At 48.5% G+C, this 20,496-nt stretch overlaps 8 protein-coding genes across 8 annotated transcripts; 3 read left to right on the top strand and 5 right to left on the bottom strand.

The window, feature by feature from the left end:
• Positions 1-539: 539 nt before the first annotated feature.
• On the top strand, positions 540-1,361 carry N7466_005059 (uncharacterized protein; the record flags this gene model as incomplete). Its single annotated transcript, XM_057164456.1, has 1 exon — positions 540-1,361. The coding sequence occupies one exon, from the start codon at positions 540-542 to the stop codon at positions 1,359-1,361; it is 822 nt and encodes a 273-aa protein (XP_057023137.1).
• A 1,345-nt stretch (positions 1,362-2,706) lies between these two features.
• N7466_005058 (uncharacterized protein) lies at positions 2,707-3,084 on the bottom strand (the record flags this gene model as incomplete). Its single annotated transcript, XM_057164455.1, has 2 exons — positions 2,707-2,888; positions 2,979-3,084. The coding sequence occupies 2 exons, from the start codon at positions 3,082-3,084 to the stop codon at positions 2,707-2,709; spliced, it is 288 nt and encodes a 95-aa protein (XP_057023136.1).
• A 203-nt stretch (positions 3,085-3,287) lies between these two features.
• N7466_005057 (putative AP-3 adaptor complex subunit mu) lies at positions 3,288-5,288 on the top strand (the record flags this gene model as incomplete). Its single annotated transcript, XM_057164454.1, has 3 exons — positions 3,288-3,331; positions 3,383-3,802; positions 3,863-5,288. 3 exons carry the CDS (start codon positions 3,288-3,290, stop codon positions 5,286-5,288), a joined length of 1,890 nt encoding a protein of 629 aa, XP_057023135.1.
• A 1,091-nt stretch (positions 5,289-6,379) lies between these two features.
• Positions 6,380-8,595, bottom strand: N7466_005056 (hexadecenal dehydrogenase; the record flags this gene model as incomplete). Its single annotated transcript, XM_057164453.1, has 5 exons — positions 6,380-6,429; positions 6,865-7,221; positions 7,280-8,079; positions 8,162-8,392; positions 8,453-8,595. 5 exons carry the CDS (start codon positions 8,593-8,595, stop codon positions 6,380-6,382), a joined length of 1,581 nt encoding a protein of 526 aa, XP_057023134.1.
• A 2,034-nt stretch (positions 8,596-10,629) lies between these two features.
• Positions 10,630-12,386, bottom strand: N7466_005055 (isocitrate lyase 1; the record flags this gene model as incomplete). Its single annotated transcript, XM_057164452.1, has 3 exons — positions 10,630-11,886; positions 11,957-12,112; positions 12,183-12,386. The coding sequence occupies 3 exons, from the start codon at positions 12,384-12,386 to the stop codon at positions 10,630-10,632; spliced, it is 1,617 nt and encodes a 538-aa protein (XP_057023133.1).
• A 2,412-nt stretch (positions 12,387-14,798) lies between these two features.
• On the bottom strand, positions 14,799-17,230 carry N7466_005054 (alpha,alpha-trehalase; the record flags this gene model as incomplete). The annotated part of the gene is made up of 5 exons (XM_057164451.1): positions 14,799-14,928; positions 14,988-16,729; positions 16,784-16,905; positions 16,958-17,030; positions 17,099-17,230. The coding sequence occupies 5 exons, from the start codon at positions 17,228-17,230 to the stop codon at positions 14,799-14,801; spliced, it is 2,199 nt and encodes a 732-aa protein (XP_057023132.1).
• Positions 17,231-18,087: 857 nt separating this feature from the next.
• N7466_005053 (short chain dehydrogenase/reductase family) lies at positions 18,088-19,052 on the bottom strand (the record flags this gene model as incomplete). The annotated part of the gene is made up of 4 exons (XM_057164450.1): positions 18,088-18,307; positions 18,371-18,674; positions 18,734-18,968; positions 19,023-19,052. The coding sequence occupies 4 exons, from the start codon at positions 19,050-19,052 to the stop codon at positions 18,088-18,090; spliced, it is 789 nt and encodes a 262-aa protein (XP_057023131.1).
• A 348-nt stretch (positions 19,053-19,400) lies between these two features.
• N7466_005052 (deubiquitinase OTU2) lies at positions 19,401-20,375 on the top strand (the record flags this gene model as incomplete). Its single annotated transcript, XM_057164449.1, has 1 exon — positions 19,401-20,375. One exon carries the CDS (start codon positions 19,401-19,403, stop codon positions 20,373-20,375), a length of 975 nt encoding a protein of 324 aa, XP_057023130.1.
• Between the last annotated feature and the right edge of the window lie 121 nt (positions 20,376-20,496).

The raw sequence follows: 20,496 nt of genomic DNA, 5'->3' as shown, positions 1-20,496 counted from the left end.
GGATGGGGTGGATTGAAGTTCAAAGCAGCGTAAGACACTAGGTTAATGGTCGCAATCTGAGAAAGAAGAAACGCCTCCAGTCGCGCTGAAGAAGAGCAAATGGGAAAGCGCGGCAGACTGCACGCGCTGATTGGTGTACAAGGCTTATGTCATCTGACTCAGTCAGCAACGGCACTTCGGAATAAGAGTTCCCCCGCAGTGGGGTCACGTTACCGGGCCAGTGCAAAAGATCATCATCTGCAGTCAGGTACTCACTAGTTCCCCTCTCTGTATACTCAGGACGTTGTTAGATTGTAGAGTTAGGGAATTCTTGCTGAGGCTTCACAGCTTCCATTTTTCTCTTCCTCTCTTCCATTCCCAGACGGTCTCTTATATATTCCTCTTATTTTCTTGATTGAACTTCCTTAAACTGGTGCGAGGGGCCGGACAATCTTTTGGCCTGCTTCATCACAGCACACTTGGTCTACCACAACCTTCTTCCTCGTTTCTTCTTCTTATCACCTCTCAGTTGTACACCGTGTCGAAATACTTACTCAGTCATGGATTCCATGAGATCCTTGAACACCTCTCTCCCGAGCTCGACCCCGCGCCCACAGCCATCTGAGCAACTCCTGCAGTCATTCAAGGCCGCCGCCTTGTCTGTGACCAACTTATACAAGAACGCTGTCTGTGATCAGGCCCAAGCTAGACAAGCTGGCTATCAAGATGCTATCGAGGATTTACTTCACTTCCTCGATCGGGAGAATCTAGGCCTTGGTGATGGAGAGGGGTGGAAAGTCCGACAATGGGCAACCGAGAAGCACGACGGAACTGGGTCACAAAGCAGCGATGAGGAGGAACGCGGTGACGCAGAGAAGCGTGACCGAAGTGCTACACCGGCCGCCACCCGGAAAGAGGCTGAGTCTACATCTCGTCAGCCCCCGGCCTCTGCACCCACCTCCACGATCCCTTCTACGCCAAACCCTACACCTCGTCCTGAAAACACCAACCCGACTCCGCAAACCCAAGAAACCTTTATGGGGGCCCCGACAGTATTCACCTTCACCGCTGGCCCAACTTTCCCCCAATGCCAGGATGATATGGATTTGCAATCTCCGGATAACTCTACGTCTCCCTCACAAGACGGCGCACCCGTCAGCGTTTTGATGCCTCGAAACACTCGCCAGCAACACCGTCACAACAATCTCAACCGCCCGAACGCCCGTTTTGCCCCACGCGAGTCCCCAAACAACCTCGGACCGAGCCTTGGAACCGGGTTGGGATCGAAGCGGAAATTCACAGTTCCGGACTTCTTTGATTTTTCTGGACTACCGAATGGCCGGGACTTGTCCGGGGGAGGCAAACGAGGTCGTTTCACATAGGAAGTCTTCCTAGAACATACGACGTTGACGAGATGACGAATTTCCTTTCCGATTGTCAGGCAGCTTTTTGGGTGGGTTTTGGGGGGCTTTTCTTTTTCGGGTGCATATCGACGAGGACTCTTGCATAAGGCTGTACTGCATTTCATTTTTGGTCTATTTTAGGCTTCCCTTCTTACCAATCCCCTTTTGCTTTCCTATACTTTTGTCATATAGCATATAGAGAGGATTTGTGTGGAGATACCCGGTGCGTCGGCTATCATAAATCATGATAGCCCAACAAATCAATACAGTAATTTTCTAAATGACCCATCCATGCCGTAGGTAGATTTCGTCCAATATTTCAAGGTATTAGTAGGTAGTAGGTAGTAGGTAAGAATAGAGGCAACATTTTGAAAGGTCTCCAGCACTTATACACATGTGTATTCCGTATAATGTTCCAGATGTCCAATGCATCTATGACCACTTGGAACGAGGTGTGCGACTTCTTGTGCTTGTAGCTACATGCCTACTACCACATGCAGGTACTACTTGGGCAACTACTATGTAGCAGTCTACCATATATTTCACTTCAACACTTCCCCACATGTGAGTAGTAGTATACGTGGATTACTATGTGCTATATACCACATATCAATGCGTATATTATATACTAACTATCAATTTCTTTGTATTTATACTCAAACATTGACAGAACTCAGTGCTATCACTTTCATATAGTAGATATATCTACTATGTATGTAGTACTTAACACTTTATATACACAGAAGACATCTGGATGGTGCGATTTTTTCTTTTTTTGTATCATGTGGAATATACATGACCCCCAAAACTTCATTTATAGCATAAACACATACTGTTGACTGATACCCTCGACCTTTTTCCTTCAAATGTTCTACATATTCACATGCAATATTGACACCTCAATACCAGTTGACTACTCTATCTAGATACCTTAAGCTATTATTCTATACACCTGCTACTGTATACCATCTCGGGGCCATATAGCTGTGAGTAATGAAATTTTGGAGGTAGGAGATGATAGTATATGGAAGCAGGTACATATATAGCACTTGAGAATAATAGGTAGATAGAGTATACACATGTGTAGTGTACATTCAATGTTTGAGCTGTAGAAGGAAACAGACATCAATCTGGAACATCTGGACATCTGGAGGACACTAGTATATCAATTATGACTGGTAGACATACGCTTCATTTCGAAAGAAAAGATGCTGTTATTATATTACAAATTCCAATGCGTCTTAGTAACTGTAGATGAAAACATCCACCTGACCTTATCATACAATCCCAATATGGACAATCCGAGATATGACTTCCATGGCGTCTAGTTAAAGGCACGCCAAAGTCCCATACCAATCAAAGTCGCAGATATGGTAGCAATTCCTAACTGTCGTGAACCCATCTTGTATTTGGTGGGGCCTTGCATGATCATCTTCTCTTGTTTCCGCAGGTTGCTCATGCCTGTATAGTAGCTGTAGATGCCGAGACCAACGAATGCCGCAGAGCCTAATTCATAGAGTCAGTATGCTATCCTGTTGATTTTCATAATGGTGGCCCCCCAAGTGCCTTGGCAAACCGAGGTTACGAATCACGAACCAGTTACTCTGCAAGACAAACAGTCGTCGTATTTATCGTCAGCCAACGCTTGCTTGGCATCCTTCTGTTGGACCTCCCAGGTGCGATTGTCCGGTTGCGAAGACATTTTGAATATGGAAATAGGGCTCTGGAAGATGAAAGCGAAAGAATAATCTACTGAAGCACAGATGCAGAGCGTAGGTAAATTGCGGAGGCAATCGCGCGCAGCCAAAAAGTAATACAAGGCGGGATTATGTGGCAGAACTCGCAGCTTGACATTGAGCTATACAACTCCGGCCCCGGGAATCTCTGTCTCAAACAACAGCCATCATGAGCGGCGAGATTGATGCCGTCTACATATATGACGAGCAAAAGTATGCAGCTGAACCTCCAAACTGTCTCTCTATACTGACATCCTTTCATAGTGCCCCTCTCGTTGAACATGTCTACCGAGCCCGCCCGCCTTCCGCCGCGGCCATCCTACCCCTCTACCTTGCCCATGCTTCCCCGCGCCCATCTTTACTTTACTTCCCGACGACAAGCCCTCCGGTGACGGTATTCTCGATAATCCAGTCTAACCTGCTTTTTCTTGCGGTGACCGAAGTCGACACCGAGCCGCTCTTGGTGCTCGAATTCCTGCATCGCGTGGTGGATGTACTTGAGGACTTCGTTGGCGCTCCACTTCTCTCGACCAAAATCCAGGCGAATTACGATGTGGTGGCTCAATTGCTGCATGAGATGTGCGATGGGGGAGTGGTATGCAATACCGAGCCCAACTCGTTACAAGAGGTTGTTGAAGTTCCGGGGTGGATGGGGAAGCTTCTGAGTGGTATAAGTGTACCTGGGTAAGTCTTGATACTGATCGGAGTATTTTTGATTCATTTCTGATGTCCTGGGCTACTTAGTGCTTCCACACCGACCACGAACAATCCTCTAAGACAATCTCTGGCCACGGCTAGTGCATCGCAAGGTCCCGCAATTCCCTGGCGACGACCCGGGGTACGGCACACATCTAATGAGCTATATGTTGATATTATTGAATCTCTTTCCGTGACTATGGCGCCTTCTGGAAGGCTGCTTTCTGCATTGGTATCCGGGACAATCGCATTCACCGCAAAAATATCTGGAGTTCCCGACCTACACTTGTCATTATCAGCCCCCGGTGGTCAACAGTCGCTCGCTAAAAAGATTGATTTGCCTGTATTTCATCCATGTGTCCGCCTAGCTCGCTGGCGTGAAAAGCCCGGAGAGCTTAGCTTCATCCCTCCCGATGGCCGCTTTATCCTGGCCGGGTATGAGGTCGATCTTCTTCCGATAGACCCGGATCTCGATAGCCCGCCAAGTCACATGGAGAAATTGTTCCTTCCCGCGATTGTTGATATTCGCAAGTCATTAGGCTCCTCTGGGGCAGACTTTGAGGTTCGGCTTACACTGAACACCAGTTTTCCCGGACAATCCTCTCGCCCGGCCCCATCTCGAGGCGGATCTGGAACTTCTACGCCATCGTTCCTTGGCGGCAGTAGCTCCAGTGGGCCGGTGTTAGAAGAGGTGGTTGTCAGCGTTCCGATTTCCAAATCTGTGCGTCACATCACGGACATGCAGGCTAGTCGTGGCGATGCTCAGTACTCCCCTAGTACCGGGTTGCTTGAATGGAGAGTCCCCACTGGCCGTGACGCCGGAACTATATCTGGCGTCGCAACTCTCCGCTGCACCGTTGCAGGATATCCATCAGCAGATGAAGACTTCGATAGTCTTGAGGAGGTCGATGAAGATGCCAACGCAAACCTTTTGCAGGGTTACTACGAAGACCCTGCCTCTTACGATAACCCTTCTACCACTACCACCCGCAAGACACGGTCTTCCGACCCTTCAAAGAAGAAGAAAAAGAAGAAGAAGGAAAAGTCGAGCAAGAAATCATCTCGCTCTGCTGCTGTTCTCGCCGAAGATGCAGGTGATGGCGAAGCCGTCTCTGAAGAACTGGTCAAAGCCTCTGCATCGCCTTCTCCCAACCCTTCTAAACCTCATACTCCAACACCTCCGCCCCAACCCCAACCTCAATCACCAAACCCCTCCCAACTCCCAGCATTCTTTGCGCCTTCTTCCGCACCCCGCTCCGTGCCCCGCAAGACCAAAATCCAAATGAATGCGAACCTCATGCCGAACTCGGCATCCGTCTCTTTTTCAGTGCGCGGCTGGCTCCCCTCTGGCATTAAAGTGGAAAGTCTGAATATTGATCAGCGACGCAGCCGTGGTGTAGGCGAGAGCGTGAAGCCGTACAAGGGTGTTAAATACCTTTGCGTAAGTCGGCGCGGCGTTGAGCGGCGTTGTTAAGCAACACATGTGTTTTTTGAGGATTTCCAATATGATTCATGGGCCAAAGCATGTAGCGTGCGATATTGTTTTATTCTTGGATATTATTTACTGAAGGCATCCATTAATATCAATAATCCCGCAATGTAAAGTCAAACACGAATAATGATACCGATATGTTATGAGTTCACAGATCGAGTCTTTGTAGTCACCAGACATCCGGTTCATTCGAGTCAAGCTTGGAATTATTAGGTGGCCGTTGTTCCTCTATATGGAGTATGGTGCCAGCTGGGCGGAGACAAATTCCAATGCATATTCGCATCGGCCTTGTTGAACACTTGCTTGCTTAAGATATTGCTTATGACGTGTGGGAGGTAAGAAGAGGGAAGGGAAGGAGTGAGAGTTACTTCCTACCACGCCGCACTCTGATAATACCACAGCGGTGCTCAAACCCCTTCAAACCCTTTGATAGGCTACGCGCGTTTTTAGGAGGGATTTTCGTCCCGACGTCCGCACGCGAGATCGTTTTTGTACTCTCAAGTCAGACATTTTGCGTGCCATTAAATTCCACTTGGTTGATAGTAGTCACCCTTATTATTTGAGAATCATCCTTCAATGTTTGATGCCATTGCCTATTTTGTTAGACAAGTTTTGACTGCGAAGAATCCGTCGATACACTTAAAACTCCCTTAGGTCACGTTGGTGAGGTCTGGTACTATACAATCATCATTCCCGCCGGTCATATTCAAAAGCACGCCCGAAAGGAGCTTGAAGTAATTCTAACCGGGCAAGAACATCACCATACACAAGCATCAACCCTCATACCATGGAAGCCGAAACCAGTTCCCATTACAAATGGCCTTGCTCTCTGTCAGACTCTATGGAGTAGTCAAAAGTGGGCCGTGTAATATCTTCAGTCCACGGGTCCACATGATTGTCCACTTTGATGTAGATCAATCCAGATATGGCGGTACGCCGTTGCGCTAGGAGATGGGTCTTAAATGACGATGATCAATTGACAGGCTCCTATTTCGCTAGAACTACACATTTTCCTTGGTACATAAACTAAACCTAAAACCGTTGAAATCATTCCAGTAATTCCACTTAATCGCTCAAAGTTTCGAAGATCGGCGTTCCAGGACCTTAAGCACGAGGTAGGCAACTACAAACAAGTTAGAACCATTTTCATGGAGAATGACATGTAAAAAAGGAGGGAAATTCCCCATTAATATTAAGGATTTTAAGAGAGTATTGAGATGACAAGGGAAAATGTATAGTGAGTGAGAGACAAGTGGACTTCAAGTCCACTGAAAATAACAGAAGCAAATACTTCCAGATATGAATATACAGGGTACAAAACAGGGTATCAACCGTTCCAGTGTCTAAAGGAAAGAAATCGGGGAGTTTCGGTTTTGGACAATTTGCCGGGAAGGAAAGATTCCGGACTTATCTGTCGTCCCCGCCGTCTGATGGAGATGAGAAGATGACAGGGTACATCCGAAAGAAATCGAGTGAAATCTTGACATAAATGGGGAATACGACGAACACATCAAAACATAGAGGGGGAGTGATCATGATAAGAAGGAGGTTGACTCACTGGCAGCGACTGTAGCAGCACGGCCTGCACCACCCTTGGCACTACCAGCACCCAGGAAGAAGAAGCGGAACCAGCCGAAGGTCAGCTTGCTACCGCTGCGGTCGAAATCGGGCACCAATCCGCTGGCAGCCTTGAAGATCTTCATCTTGCCCTCATACGGTGGGTAACGAATGGCAAGGATAGATTCGAGCCAGCTGGGGCTAGTGGTGATGGTGCGGCGGTGGACCCAGACATCGAAGCTGGCACGACCACGGTATGCGCCGTGACCACTCTCGCCGACACCTCCGAAGGGAAGGGTAGGGATGTGCAGGGCAGCGTCGTTAACAGAGACACCGCCGGAACGGGTAGATGAAATGACTACGGAAATTGTTAGTACGAGGGGAAATACGTGAAAATGGTAGGAATATGGACTCACTCTTGTCGGTATCGGCCTTGGAGCCGAAGGGGTAGATACCCAGAGGAGTGCTCTGGACACCGTTGGCCAGGTTGATGGCGTCATCGAGGTTTTCATAAGGAAGAATGGTAAGGATTGGGCCAAAGCTCTCCTGTGTGCATAGCGAATCCTCAATGGAATCCACTTGGACAACAGTGAGGTCCATGAAAAGCTCCTTCTCATCCATAGTACCACCCATCAGAATCTTGCCCTTGGTGTTATCAAGCATGGCCTTCAGGCGGTGGAAAGAGGCCGCGTTGACAATGCGAGAGAAATCAGCAGATCCCTTGGCGCCATTGGGGTAGAACTCCTTGTACGCGATCTTGAATTCCTCCACGACTTGAGAGACAATTGCCTGGTCCACCAACAGGTAGTTCTGCGAGGTGCAGACCTGACCAGCATTCAGGAGCTTACCCCAGAGCATACGGCGGGCCACCAATCTGGGATCGGCGGACTTGGTGATGAAGGCGGGATTGATACCACCCAGCTCGAGCACAACGGGGGTCAAGTGCGGCGCAGCCGCCTTGGCGACGATGCGACCAACATTGGTGCTACCTGTGAAGAAGATCTTATCCCAGCGCTCGGCCAATAGAGCCTGTGTTTCAGGGACGCCACCCTGTACGATAGAGTAGCATGCGGGGTCGAGACTAGCCTCGACGATTTTCTGGATCAGGGCAGCGCTGCGGGGGGCGCTCTCACTAGGCTTGATGACGACGGTGTTACCAGCAGCGATGGCACCAATGACAGGGCCGAGAGTCAATTGGAAGGGGAAGTTGAAGGGCCTGGCATGGGTAGAACACAAATTAGCTTGCAATTCTCAAGTCCAGAGATCAAAGAGTAATTGAAGGGTAGCGCCACACTTACCCGATCACCAAAACACAGCCAAGGGGATCCTTTCGGATCTTGGGGTTCATGAACTTGTAGGTCAGCTCAATATCCTGAGCCTTTTCATCCTTGACCCAGCTTTCCAAGTTGCGGGTGGTGAAGACAATGTCATTCAACAACCATCCGGTTTCAGCAAGCTCGACCTCGAAGCGCGGCTTGTTCAAATCCAGGGTGCAAGCTTCGGCGATCTCTTCTTCATTGTCCTTGATACTGATTTAATTTGTCAGCTGATTCACACCTCAAACAAAAAGAAAGAAAAGCCAAACTTACGCCCAGTAGAGCTTACGCAGCTGGACAAGACGGAACTCAACATCGCGAGTTCTGTGTTCAAGAAAGGCCTTGCGGGCAGTGGAGACGCGTGAGGGGATCTCCTCAACGGGAGTGAACTCCAGATCGGGGAGTGTTACACCCATGATGACTGGTCGCAGATATAGGTAGGACGAAATGAGGGATATGAAGAAAAAAAGGGAAAATATATTAAGAGAAAAGGAATAAAATAAGAAGAGAAAGCTTCAAATGAGCATTAAAGTCCCTCCAGAGTCCAACTTTTCCAAGAATTCCAAGGTGTAGGTGGACTCGTATTTAAGGGCGGTAAAGAACGGACCTACTCCGCATCCACATGCGCGCCTCTCGGCGTTTTTACTAAAACCGACTGACGATCGCCGGATGTCTTTTGCTGTTTTGGTGTGTCTGGGTTTTTAGGGGATTTAGGGGATTTAGTAGGATTTAGTGCTTTTTATTGTGGAATTTTTTTTTAATTTATCCTCGATATTCATGGTGAAAACTATTGGTGAGATTTGACAATGTACCCCTGTCTGTTCTTTTGTCACTTCTCTTCTTTTCAACTAGCTGCATTTTTCTTGCATTAAAAGCATTGTAATTTGCAAACTTTAGAAGGACTTTAAAATTAACGTGTCACTTTTTAAGCTCCACAAAACACTAGCCGCGGCTTCACACCACACGTGCCCCGCTTAAGGGGGCATGAAGCCACTTGACAAAAGTCTCGATTACTAATGCATGAGAAACAGTCAGAGGGTTTAGGTTTCCAACTACTTGATATGTACTTTTCTCAAGTACTGCCTATGTTATAATGTAGTACTAGTTATTCACACTTCATTCAAATGTAGTGTTGTCAAGCGGTCTAAGGTCTTATTCGGAGCAACAACATGCTTATCTCTATTCCCAACATTGAATGGGCAATATCATTGTTTTGTGCACATGTGGAACCTGGTCAGCGGCTAGATCTCATCTGGTCAACTGTTTAACGCCCTCTTCATTAGCAGATCCCGAATATCTAAGGCTGTAAACGAACTACTATGGTTGTTGAACCTTATGTGAACACTCCAAATGCGACGAATCCTCCAGATGTCCACATGGATGATTAACCCAGGTCGAATCCGCACCCGAAGCGGAAAGCGATGCCCGATTAGTATCCCCAGAGCCTTAATGGGTCCGGCAACGAATGATTTCGAAATATTTCAAGTCACGCTGAAAAGGTTAATGGCGTGGTCTACCGTTGCCACAATATTTGAGAGAGCTTGGCGAAGTCCAGAAAGACATGGCAGCGGCACTCAGTCTTCGATAATATCTTGAGCAACCTATGGATATGTACCTACTGAGTAGTTGCGTAGGTAATGAATACTTGAGACATGGAAGTATACATAACTACTTAATACTTGGGATGGCCCACATGCATGGGTACTAGTATGTATGTATATGCTCAATCCTTGAGATAAGTAGCAGAGGCTGTGTGATAAGCTATCGTAAACTAGAAACACAAAACACAAAACGCAATTCATTATCTTACCTAGAATAGGAGATATCTAAAGTTCAATACGGCAACATCGAGTATAGCCTTCAAATGTCAGAAAAATTCCATAAGTAGTGTAATTGAAGGGGGAGATCTCTCAGTCTCTTCAGCCTATTTCGGATTTTCTTGCCTATTCAAGTGGTATAACTATGGCATGTCCTGCACTTTGAGAGAGATTCCATTCCACCCAATATATTCAATCAAGTAAGCCTCATTTCCACCATTCAAATGTTGCTTTTATTCACTGAACGTGTTGCGTGTTGCGTGCTGCGTGGTTGTGGTGATTGGTCTTGTTTTACTTTACCCCTGGGTGGATCACGGAGCGTGCGTCCCCCACTAAGGAGTAAAAAAAAGTCTACTTTGATTATTCAAGTTCAAACCATAGGTGGCATCATTCGACATATCATGTAACATAATCTCATTCAAGTATCGGAATTATTCATTCACGGATTTTATCAAAATGCAAAAGACATTCGGCCTCGTGACAAGGCGTGCCGATGAGAATCAATCAAGCCCAGGATATACAAAAACATGCCAAAAAAAAAAAATTCAATCAAACGCCATATTCTCCCGGGGGCTCAAAGAAAAGAAAAAAATGTCCAAAAAAAATGTCCAAGAGAACTAGTCCAGAAAGCTTCTAGTTCTTGAACTGGTCCTCCGTGACACCCTTACCCATAGCGGCGGTGCTACTTACGCCACCGGAAACCATCTTCAAGAGGTTATCCACATAGTTGGCACCGCTCCACTTCTGGTGGGTAACAACGTCCACGCCCTCCTCCATCTCGGGCTCCTGAACCAGCTCACCATAGGCGCGCATACCATTTTGCGCATACGCCTTGGCAAACTGGTGCGAGATAAGCGCAGTCGTGTGCAGACCAGCGAGGGTGATGAACTGCCACGAGTAACCCAGGGCACCGAGACGCTTAATGTAGGTCTCTTGCTCATCGCGGGGCATGGCCTTCTTCCAGTTGAACGAAGGCGAGAGATTATAGGCGAGCTTCTGCTCGGGCCAGACGGCATGCACGCCATCGGCGAACTCCTTAGCCTGGTTGTAGTCCGGAAGCTTGCTCTCCATCCAGATCAGGTCCGCGAATGGAGCATACGCCACAGCGCGGTTGACCGCACACTGGGTACCTCCCTGGTAGCGGTAGTATCCCTCACGGGTACGGGGCGCCTCCCAGTTGAAGTAGACGTCGACACCGGTGATGCTCTTGGCAATGGCGCGGGCTTCGCTGTTGCTCTTGCCCTTGGCGGCCTGGAGGTACTGCTCGATGAGGGCCTGCTTGTTGCCATTGGGGCTAGCCTTGATGGTGTCGACGACGGCGTCGTTGAAGAGCTTGAGACCGGCCTGTGCGGTCCATTGGTCCTCGATGGCTTGAAGAGCAGCTCCGTTCTTACCGGACTGCTCGGCGGCGACCATCAGGTCATTCAGGGCTTGGAGGTTGGGGTTGGTGGCGCCAAGAATGAAGGCGTGGTCACGGTGGTCGATGGTAGAGGTGATAAGGGTGGCGGCTTCGGAGTCAGTGCGGGCAATGGCCAAAAGATCGGAGCCCATGATATCGGCCTGGGCACGGATGGCGACGAGGCGGTTGATGTGCTCGCTAATAGGGACCAGCACCTTACCGGCCATGTGGCCACACTTCTTGGTACCAGGAGCCTGGTCCTCAATGTGAATACCAGCGGCACCGCGCTCAACAAACAGCTTGGTCAACTTCATGACGGCAGTCAGACCACCGTGACCAGTATCGGCATCGGCAATGATAGGACGGAGGTAGTCCACATTTGCCACCTTGGAGCGCTCTTCTTTGGGGGTTGTGAGGCGCTCCTCGCGCTGTTTGCGGTCGTGGAACAGCTGTGCCATGAACAATTGGTTGACTTTGCGGGGAACAGTGTCCTGTGAAAAAGCATTCATATAAGTAAATATTCTTCCATGGTGCTCAATTCAATGTTCTGGTGCAACATACCATTGGGTAATCTGCCAGATCGGGAGAAGGCTCATCTGTCGACGAGGCTGTTGAGGAACTTTGCCAGCCAGAGACATAGATAGTGTCAAGGAACTTGCACATTTGAGTGATCATAGTCGGCTCAAGACAGCCATAGGTGTAGCTAGCCTGCTTGTTCTATTCATCGGCAATTCACATGTTAGCCAAAATATACCAACAGGGTTTTTGGAAGACGCATTGTCCATACCTTCCAGTTATTTTCGAGCGTGCTCCACAGCTTCTTAGCTTGCACATTAGATGGGTATTCAATCTTCAAGTTTCCGCGCTTTGCCACAATCTGCTCAGCAGTAAAGGGCCGCTTGGTGAAGCGCCATCGGTCATCCTTCCACCAATTCTGGACAGCCTGAACTTCCGCAGCGTACTGACGATCTTCGTCCTCGTGAAGACCCATGATGACTTTTGTTTTGAAGGATATTGGGACAATAAGACAAATAGGTATATATGCAATCGAGGTAGCACAGGCAAGGAGTCCTTGAATAAGAAGGCAAGATGTATAGACAATGCAAGTTGTCACAAAGTTTATAACAAGAAGAGAGGAGAGGAGAGTCACAAAAGATGAGGAATGGGAAAACTGAATGATAATTAAAAAAAAATTCACGATCACAAGCCAGCAGGGAAACCGGGGTACTTATTTACTTTGTGAATGCGTCACAGTCTTGGTCGGTAAACGCTCGGCTGACCGGGACAAGCCCAACCCCAGGATACCTAGGCTCAGTACGGTACTGTTCCAGATCCATTCTTGACCAATGTTCACTGCTCCGAAAGGCGGAGTTGGCGGGTGCGGTTCGGGAGAGAGGATCCAGGCGCTGATGATCCTCGGTCTAATGGACGACTTTTTGGCTCGGCGATTTTAAGGCGCTTGTCCACAACATCGCTCTTTGCACACTTTTCTCTCTCTATAGCTACTTTATTTTAATCGGTATCTCATCAATGAGGTCTAATAGCTTCATTGAATCTTTTACAATACTCCAAGACGACGTCTGTGGCTCCGTTGAGGGACGCGAATAGATCGGAACGACAAAGAGGCAATGACGTCGTCCGACATGTGCGTCGGGACACTTTACAATACATGGTATTTTTCACATGCATTTAGCCAAGGGAGCTAAAGGTCTGAAAATCACCTTTTTGCGATTTTTGAATGGGGTAAGAATGGTGTCATGAACTTGATCATATCCATTTGATTAGTCTATTCTACTTTTTTCTCATAAATTTCCTCTTACTGTGACTGAAATGCGGAGTTCTTCTAACATCCAAAAAGTCTCAAAGTGCATGAGTCATCAATACAATCCCGTCATGCCCCGGTATTCAGCGTATCAGTGTATCTCCACCCGCCATCTTGGCCTAGACAACCCATGAAGAACCCGAAATCTTCAAGCAGCAATCGTTTCCGATTTGACGGTATTGGAATAACAACTGGAACTCTTACTCAAGATGACATGATGGAGCCCCATCCTGTAGCTTGACTACCCTTTACCCCTACTGTAGACCCCGGCATATACGTTCTTCCCTGGGGAAAACGAATATCCATCTGGGGTATCCAAATAAGCAAGTCCCGTAGACACGCAAACCTTCCAAATGATCTACGAAATCTTGAAACCATGAAACAGACGTGAAATACTTCACGAATTCAGGCCGGAACAGCTGACGCTGATGGTCATTCTATCCTGAACACCCCTCCAATAAACATGATGTCCGAGGCGATCACTAAAATGACTCAGTCTAACCGCCTTCGTTGAACCTCGGCTCATTGATGCTGACTGTACCTCTCATTGCAAGTTACTCCAATTAACGAACAACCATAGAAGGGAATTGGCTATGTCCCACCGCATAGACACCCCTGCTTGGTGTCAGCAGGTAATCTACCAAGATCGGCAAAAGGGGTCCCAGTACCGAGTACAAAATACTTCGTATATGTACATCTGGATGAGGAAATGTATCAGATGTCTATTTTGTCTGCTCTGTCTTCCATACTTCTATACCCTATACCGGGGCATACAACCCACCTAAAGGTTAATTTCAACATTTCTCATCTACCTAATACCTAAAATAACATCCCCACATGCATTTTAAAGTGTGTCTATTCTTCAAAGGTTTCCATTAGTATGTATGAAGTATACAAGTACCCAAGACGTACTACTGTATATCCAAACGGTCCCCACGAGAACAATATCGGGAAAACCAGGGGAGTATTTAGACTCCACCCGCAAAATGTCTTTGTAGGGAAGTCGCTGCGTCGCTAGCCTCTCGTCGGGCTCCTAATGGCGTCTCTAATACGGAGTACGGATCGGAAGTTCCTGGCGTTTCGGGCGTTGTCCGGGATGAGGGTTCCCGAACGGGGCCCGGGTTATTTTCGCGGGAGCCGTGATATACTTCCAAGGTTCGTACAAATTGCGGGGTGGAATCTATGTGGAGTCCTGGGATTTCTCAGTGGAGGAGTTGAATAAAACAAGAACAAAATGATGTTTTTGGTGCTTTTTATAAAATCACGCTGTTTTTCCAAGGTTGGAGCTGAGCTCCCTCTCAGGGAAGCCAATTAATCAACGCAAAATCAATCAATACATAAACCCGGCGCCTGTACACGACGACACCAATTTTGAATGCCACCCATGCCAGTCTTGGATGCACTTGTTGTTGTTCTTTTTCGTTTCCAAGGGAGGTAAAGCGTTTCTCAGCCGAGTGACGCAACCTCCGTATCTTCAAGCTCACTTGTAGTTGTACACGATTTCTTTCAAAAAGCTGTCTTACCAAGCCTCCAATGAAATACTCAAAGAACCAAGATTCCAATTATAATGCACCGTTTAGATCAGTACGCACTCTGTGCGTCAATCGCCTTTTTGTACGTATCATATGGCGTGATAGTTCCTAGAGAGCGGCGCTGGTGCGCATTGAGGATCTCCAGCCCATACACGTAACTAGCATTGACCCATCCAAAACTGTAGGGTATATATTAGCATGAGAAGCCGATAAGTGGGAAAGTCGGTCCGAAACTTACCCTTCACGTGGTGCGCCCTTGAAATCAGTGCCTTGGTTGCCGTATTCGGCATCGACGCGGTGTGGATCAATTGGCCGTGTCACATCATACTTCTCCACAACCACACCGTTGAAATCGACGAATGCCTTGGTAATCATATATAGCCACTTATACGCTAGCCGCTCTGCATCTTCCTGGTATCCATAGCGCAGGAATGCAGTCCATGCAAGCATCTGCTGTGGCGCCCAGCCGTAGGGATAATCCCACTGTCGGTTGGGTCGCTCCAAGCCCACTGGGCCTCGGGATTTCTCCGTGCCCGATACGAGACCACCGAAAGCTTCAAGCCGAGGCAGTGCCTTGAGCACCATCTCGGCTGCTTGCGGGGGCGTCGCGAGACCGGCCCACATGGCCCAGAAGGTCGTTGCGGTTTCATAATCGGTCTGTTCTTTCTTTACAGTGTCGTAGTCAAAGAACATGCCCTTCTCTGCGTTCCAGCAGAATTGGTCCATCCGCTGCTTGCGCTTGCGGGCACGGCGGTCCCAGGAGGCCGAGGATTCGGTCTCAATATTCCGTGTCTGAGGAGTGGTGAACTCCACTGGGATATCCAGCTTATCTTTGAAGTGGGTTCGAATGATCCAGGCAATATCTACCTCGTACTTGTAAAGCAGAGAGTTGAGATCGACGGTAGCGAGATTGGCGCATACACGCTCCAGGCGATAACTGGTATCGTGACCAGACTCACGCACCGCTCGGTCGTGCAGGAAATACTCGTCCAGCTCAGGCTCGCTTACTTCGCGGGAATTGTACGCCTTGACAAATTGTTCAAAAGTCATGCCATGCTTCTCCGCATAGGGCATCAAAATATGAGTGAAATGAGTAGGCTCCGTCTCCGGCGGCACACCCCATCCCTCCGGCCGATATCTCGAGAGTCCAGAGACTGGATCCAGACGTGGCTCACATGCCCAAACACTGTGGTATTCCTTGATCGCAGCAAGAACTGCATTTCGAAGGAACTCCTTGGCGTCCGGCTCTTGCTTGATCCGCTCATAGACACGGAGTGCCATGTCGGTCAGGAATGGAGGCTGTGAACGAGTCAGGTAATAGGATCGATTGGCGTTAAGAATCTTTCCGTAGTGCTTGATTTCAAAGCAGAAGTTAACAACCATGCCCTTGGCGAGATCGACTCGGTCGCTGACAAGGAGGCCCAGAGACTCCATGTAGCTATCCCATCCATACAATTCGTTGAATCGACCTCCTGGCACCACGAATGGAACGCCCTCTAAGTCCTCTTCTCCAGTGGTTTCATCGACTTTAGTCTGCATTGCAAGCGCTAACAAGCCTGGTTTCTCACTGAGCTTCATGACATAGTCCGGCGTGACATCGGCGTCTAGCATCACCACATCTAAACGTATCTCCGGGTGTTTCTCTGCAATCTTGGTATAATATTCGAATTGTGCCGGGGCACCTGGTGGAATGTAGATGCGAGGTCGTGGATCGGATGTCCAATCCTTGGGATCTCTTCCCGCCACTTCAATATTCGAGCCATCAATGCGTCTAGTCAACGCCTTCCAGAAGGAGTTCTTGATCAACCGCGAGAGCCGAGACACTGGGTTCTCGCTGAGGCGAACCTCATCAAGCTCAATGTGCTTGCGACCGTAATCTTTCGCGATTGTAAGCTCCTGGAGAAGGTTGGAAAGCATATAAGTACCGCGGACATCAACGCGGTTGTATCCCGACGAGGCCGCCGTTCCGATCGAGAGCGTCTATTCGAAATTAGAAAATAGGAAAACAAGGAATGGAATCACCAGGAATTTTACCTTTGGTCCCAGATCCTCAATGGTGATCTGCATGTTTTGATCGGTGTCCTCCTGCTTCAATAGTGCGTCGAGGGTTTCGTCCACGTTGATGAAGAACTTGCGGGGTTTATGGGTGGCCTCATCTGAACGTTCCTGTTAATTGCTTTTCACGAGATCCGTTGTATCGAAGCTTACCATGGCTTCCTCGCCTCGATGGCAAAGTCCCAAGAAACTCAGAGATGTCTTCCCGGCTGTAATCCTTCAAACTCTGTGTATAGAATCAAGAGTCAGCGGGGTTGCCCGATCGTTTCTCACATAGACAAGGTGGCTGCTTACCGCTGAGAAAGCACGCCCACGACGGATTCTGGCACGAGAATCTTCATTTCCATAGTAGATATCAGGATGAGAAAGGGGATCGATGGAGCCGGCCCGTTCGGGGCGTTCGGAGCGACCGTTTGACGAGCTCATGGTCTGGTTGCGCAGAGGGGGGGTGGAAGCGGAGAGACAATCCAGACTCCGAATGTGTGGCAATGCAAGAGGCGGGTGTGTGTTTCCACACCGACTATTCGCTTTCTTGCTTTTTTCCCCCGGGAACAGAATCCAGAAAGGAAAAGCAGAGCAAAAAGAACAGATAGTACTTTTGAAATTTGTTGATACAGCCCACTACCCCGGTTTATGTAGAGAAGGCGATTGGAAGCAACTGGGGATTTTGGAAGGTCAACGAGAGAGACAGGGGCAACCTGGTTCACGGAATGAGACAGTCTCAGTCTCAATTGGACGCGGTGTACGGCAAAGTTGAATGGAGTCAAAAGAGTCTGTTTAGAATCCGATATATGCTGTGTGAAGGTGGGATGGTCGGATGATCTACTAGAATGACGGCATGAAACGATGATGTCGCCGCTCCACAATAAGTTGCCTCCGATAAGCTAATGATAACAGCAAAACCGGATAACCATATTGGGAGAGGAAGAAGGCAAGTTAAGTAACGGGCTTTTAAATGTTTACAAATCCTTTTGCCCTGATGCTTTGTTTTTTTCTGTTTTGATGCTTATATCCACCAATTGGCTCTACACCGACTTTGCTCAAGAAACCCAAAAAAGCAACCCTTTTCTCGCCTAGTTATGGTTTGGTCTCACTGGAATGTCAAATACATAGACAAACCCGCTATTCGGCCCAACACCCCCGCATCGGGGCCCCGGAATGTTGAAATAGGAAAAGAAAAGCATGGACGTTGAATAAAGGTAGCTTCCTATTGGATTATGTACAGATCCAGCCCAAAAAAATACAAAAATGGATTTGATCACCTGGCGCGTTTAGCGACCACCTTAAATCTTGGCAGCGATAACACTGCCACCATCTACAGGAATGGTTGCACCATTGATATAAGCACCCGCCCGGCTGCTCAAGAACAAGCAAGCGCCGGCCACGTCTTGGGGAGTTCCGATCCGGCCCAGTGGGATTCCAGACTTGATAGCGTCGCCAAAAGACTTGAGCGTCTCAGCCATCATCTTACTCTCGAAGGGACCGCAAGCCAAAGTGTTAGAACTGCAGATAAAAAAAATGAGAGTTAGCAATTGGTATCCAAAGTATATCAGAGTGAACCCTTACGTGATGTTGCGTCTGCCAAGGTGGTTTGCTAGTACCCGACTCAGGTGGTGCAAACCGGCCTTACTGGAACTGTAGGCAAAGGTCTCTAGCGAAGGGACACGAAGGCCGTCCACGCTGCCAATATTGATAATGCGCGCCGGATCGTTCTCCGCGGAGGCCTTCTCCAACAATGGGGTCACGAGCTGAGTGAGATCGAAGACGCGGTGTAGGTTGAGGGTGAGGACGCGGGTGAAGGCGGCGGTGGGATACTCGTCGTAGGGGGCGCCCCAATTGGAGCCGGAGTTGTTGACAAGGATATGAAGCTCTGCAATCATTACTATTAGTGATTGATACTGGGATCGAAAAATAAAGGAATTCACTGACTGCTTTCGCGCTTGCCAAGCTCCTCCGCCAGCTTCTTCACGTCCTCGTACTTGTAGAAGTCGGCGGGGATGGCATGTGCCTTGCCCTTGCCGAGAGCATTTAGCTCGTTCACTGCTTTCTCGCAGGCCTTTGCATCGCGCGAGGAAATATAGACAGTGGCACCATTGGTCACATAACCCTCGGAGATCATGCGACCGATACCTTTGGCTCCGCCGGTGACCAGCACCACTTTGCCCTGCAGGAAATGTTAGCAGGCGGTATGGATTATTATCTGTCAAACTGAACTGACCTTGACATTGAAGAGACTTTCTGAATCCATGGCTGCGAGTATGAACAGTTTTTCGGGGAGTCCGGTAAGCGTGTTCTTGTCTCTTTATGATTCCCCAGCTTCCCCCCGTTGCACTGCATGTAATTTACCCACGGGCCGAGACCCATGCGGGCAAGCCGAGGCTCATCGGTGAAACACATTCTCCGAATCTCCGTTGATTATTCATATCATTCCAAATCGGGACACGACTTAGGGCAGCAAAGTCAGGGTTTCGCGGGGCGACTTTGCATTCTTAGTACTTACTATCACTTTGTTGTTTACCACTGCATTTACTCGAGCGTTGATTGCGTGATTTTTTGTTTTTTATCTTGCTCAATAGATCAGTTTCTTCCGCCCATCATGGATGAACTCCTGGCAAAGCACCGCAAAGAACAAAAAGACTTGCAAGGGCGGATCACTCAGAAGAAAAAGTCAGCGACAAAGAAGACCCGCAAAGGCATCAACGATGATTGTGAGCGCATGCAACGAGAGCTCACCGAGCAACAACAAGCGGAAATTTCACAATTAAATGGTACTTCATCTGACCCAGTGGAGGACATGGAGAATCTCAATCTGGAGGACGAAACACCCACCAATCCCGAATCTACCGAGGATAAGGCCACCGAGGATGCAAAGCCAAAGACAGAACCAGAACCAGAACCAGCCTCCGAATCCACCCCCCAAACAAAAAAGCCCAATCGTCAAAAGGCCCGCCTCGCCCGTCGTGCAGCTGAACAAGCTGCTGCAGCCGAAGCGGCTGCCGAGGAGGCCGCCAACCAAACAGACTACAGAGGCAACGAGAAAGAGGTGATGGATGCGGTCTTTAAGAAGCTTAGACTGAAGGAAATTGAAGTCAATCCCGACGGGCACTGCCTCTATTCCTCCATCGCCAAGCAGCTGGACGATGCCGGACTTGGCTTGCGGCCGGACCCAAGCCGAATTGTTCTCCAGTCGACGACCGAATCACGCATCGAAACCGTGGCATCACCACAGCATGATGGCTACCGTGCAGTCCGAGCTGTGACGGCAGATTTCATTACGCAAAACAAGGACGATTTCGAGGCATTTATGGAGGAGCCATTGGATGTGTATACGCGGAAGATCAGGCTCACCGCTGAGTGGGGTGGGCAATTGGAGCTGCAAGCCATTGCTCGAGCATACGGGTTGGAGATCAATATTGTCCAGAGCGATGGACGAATGGAGAAGATCGAATCGGGAGATATGGACAGCTTTGACGAAGAGGAGAAGCTCAAGCGCGTTATTTGGCTGGCGTACTATCGACACTCCTACGGGCTTGGTGAGCACTATAATGCTCTTACAAAGAAGCAGTCTTAAGAGGAGCTTCAAGTCGCACAACATATTCGTGCATGCATCAACCGGAAATAAAATAAAAAAAATACCTCATTCTTCCGAGTTCGACCGATCACGGGAATTGACGTTGGATTATTTTCTTTTT

Source organism: Penicillium verhagenii, assembly GCF_028828195.1.
Source record: "Penicillium verhagenii strain IBT 33310 chromosome Unknown utg000005l_segment0_segment0, whole genome shotgun sequence".
Taxonomy (NCBI): Eukaryota; Fungi; Ascomycota; class Eurotiomycetes; order Eurotiales; family Aspergillaceae; genus Penicillium; species Penicillium verhagenii.
This window is presented reverse-complemented; position numbering and strand designations above follow the sequence as displayed.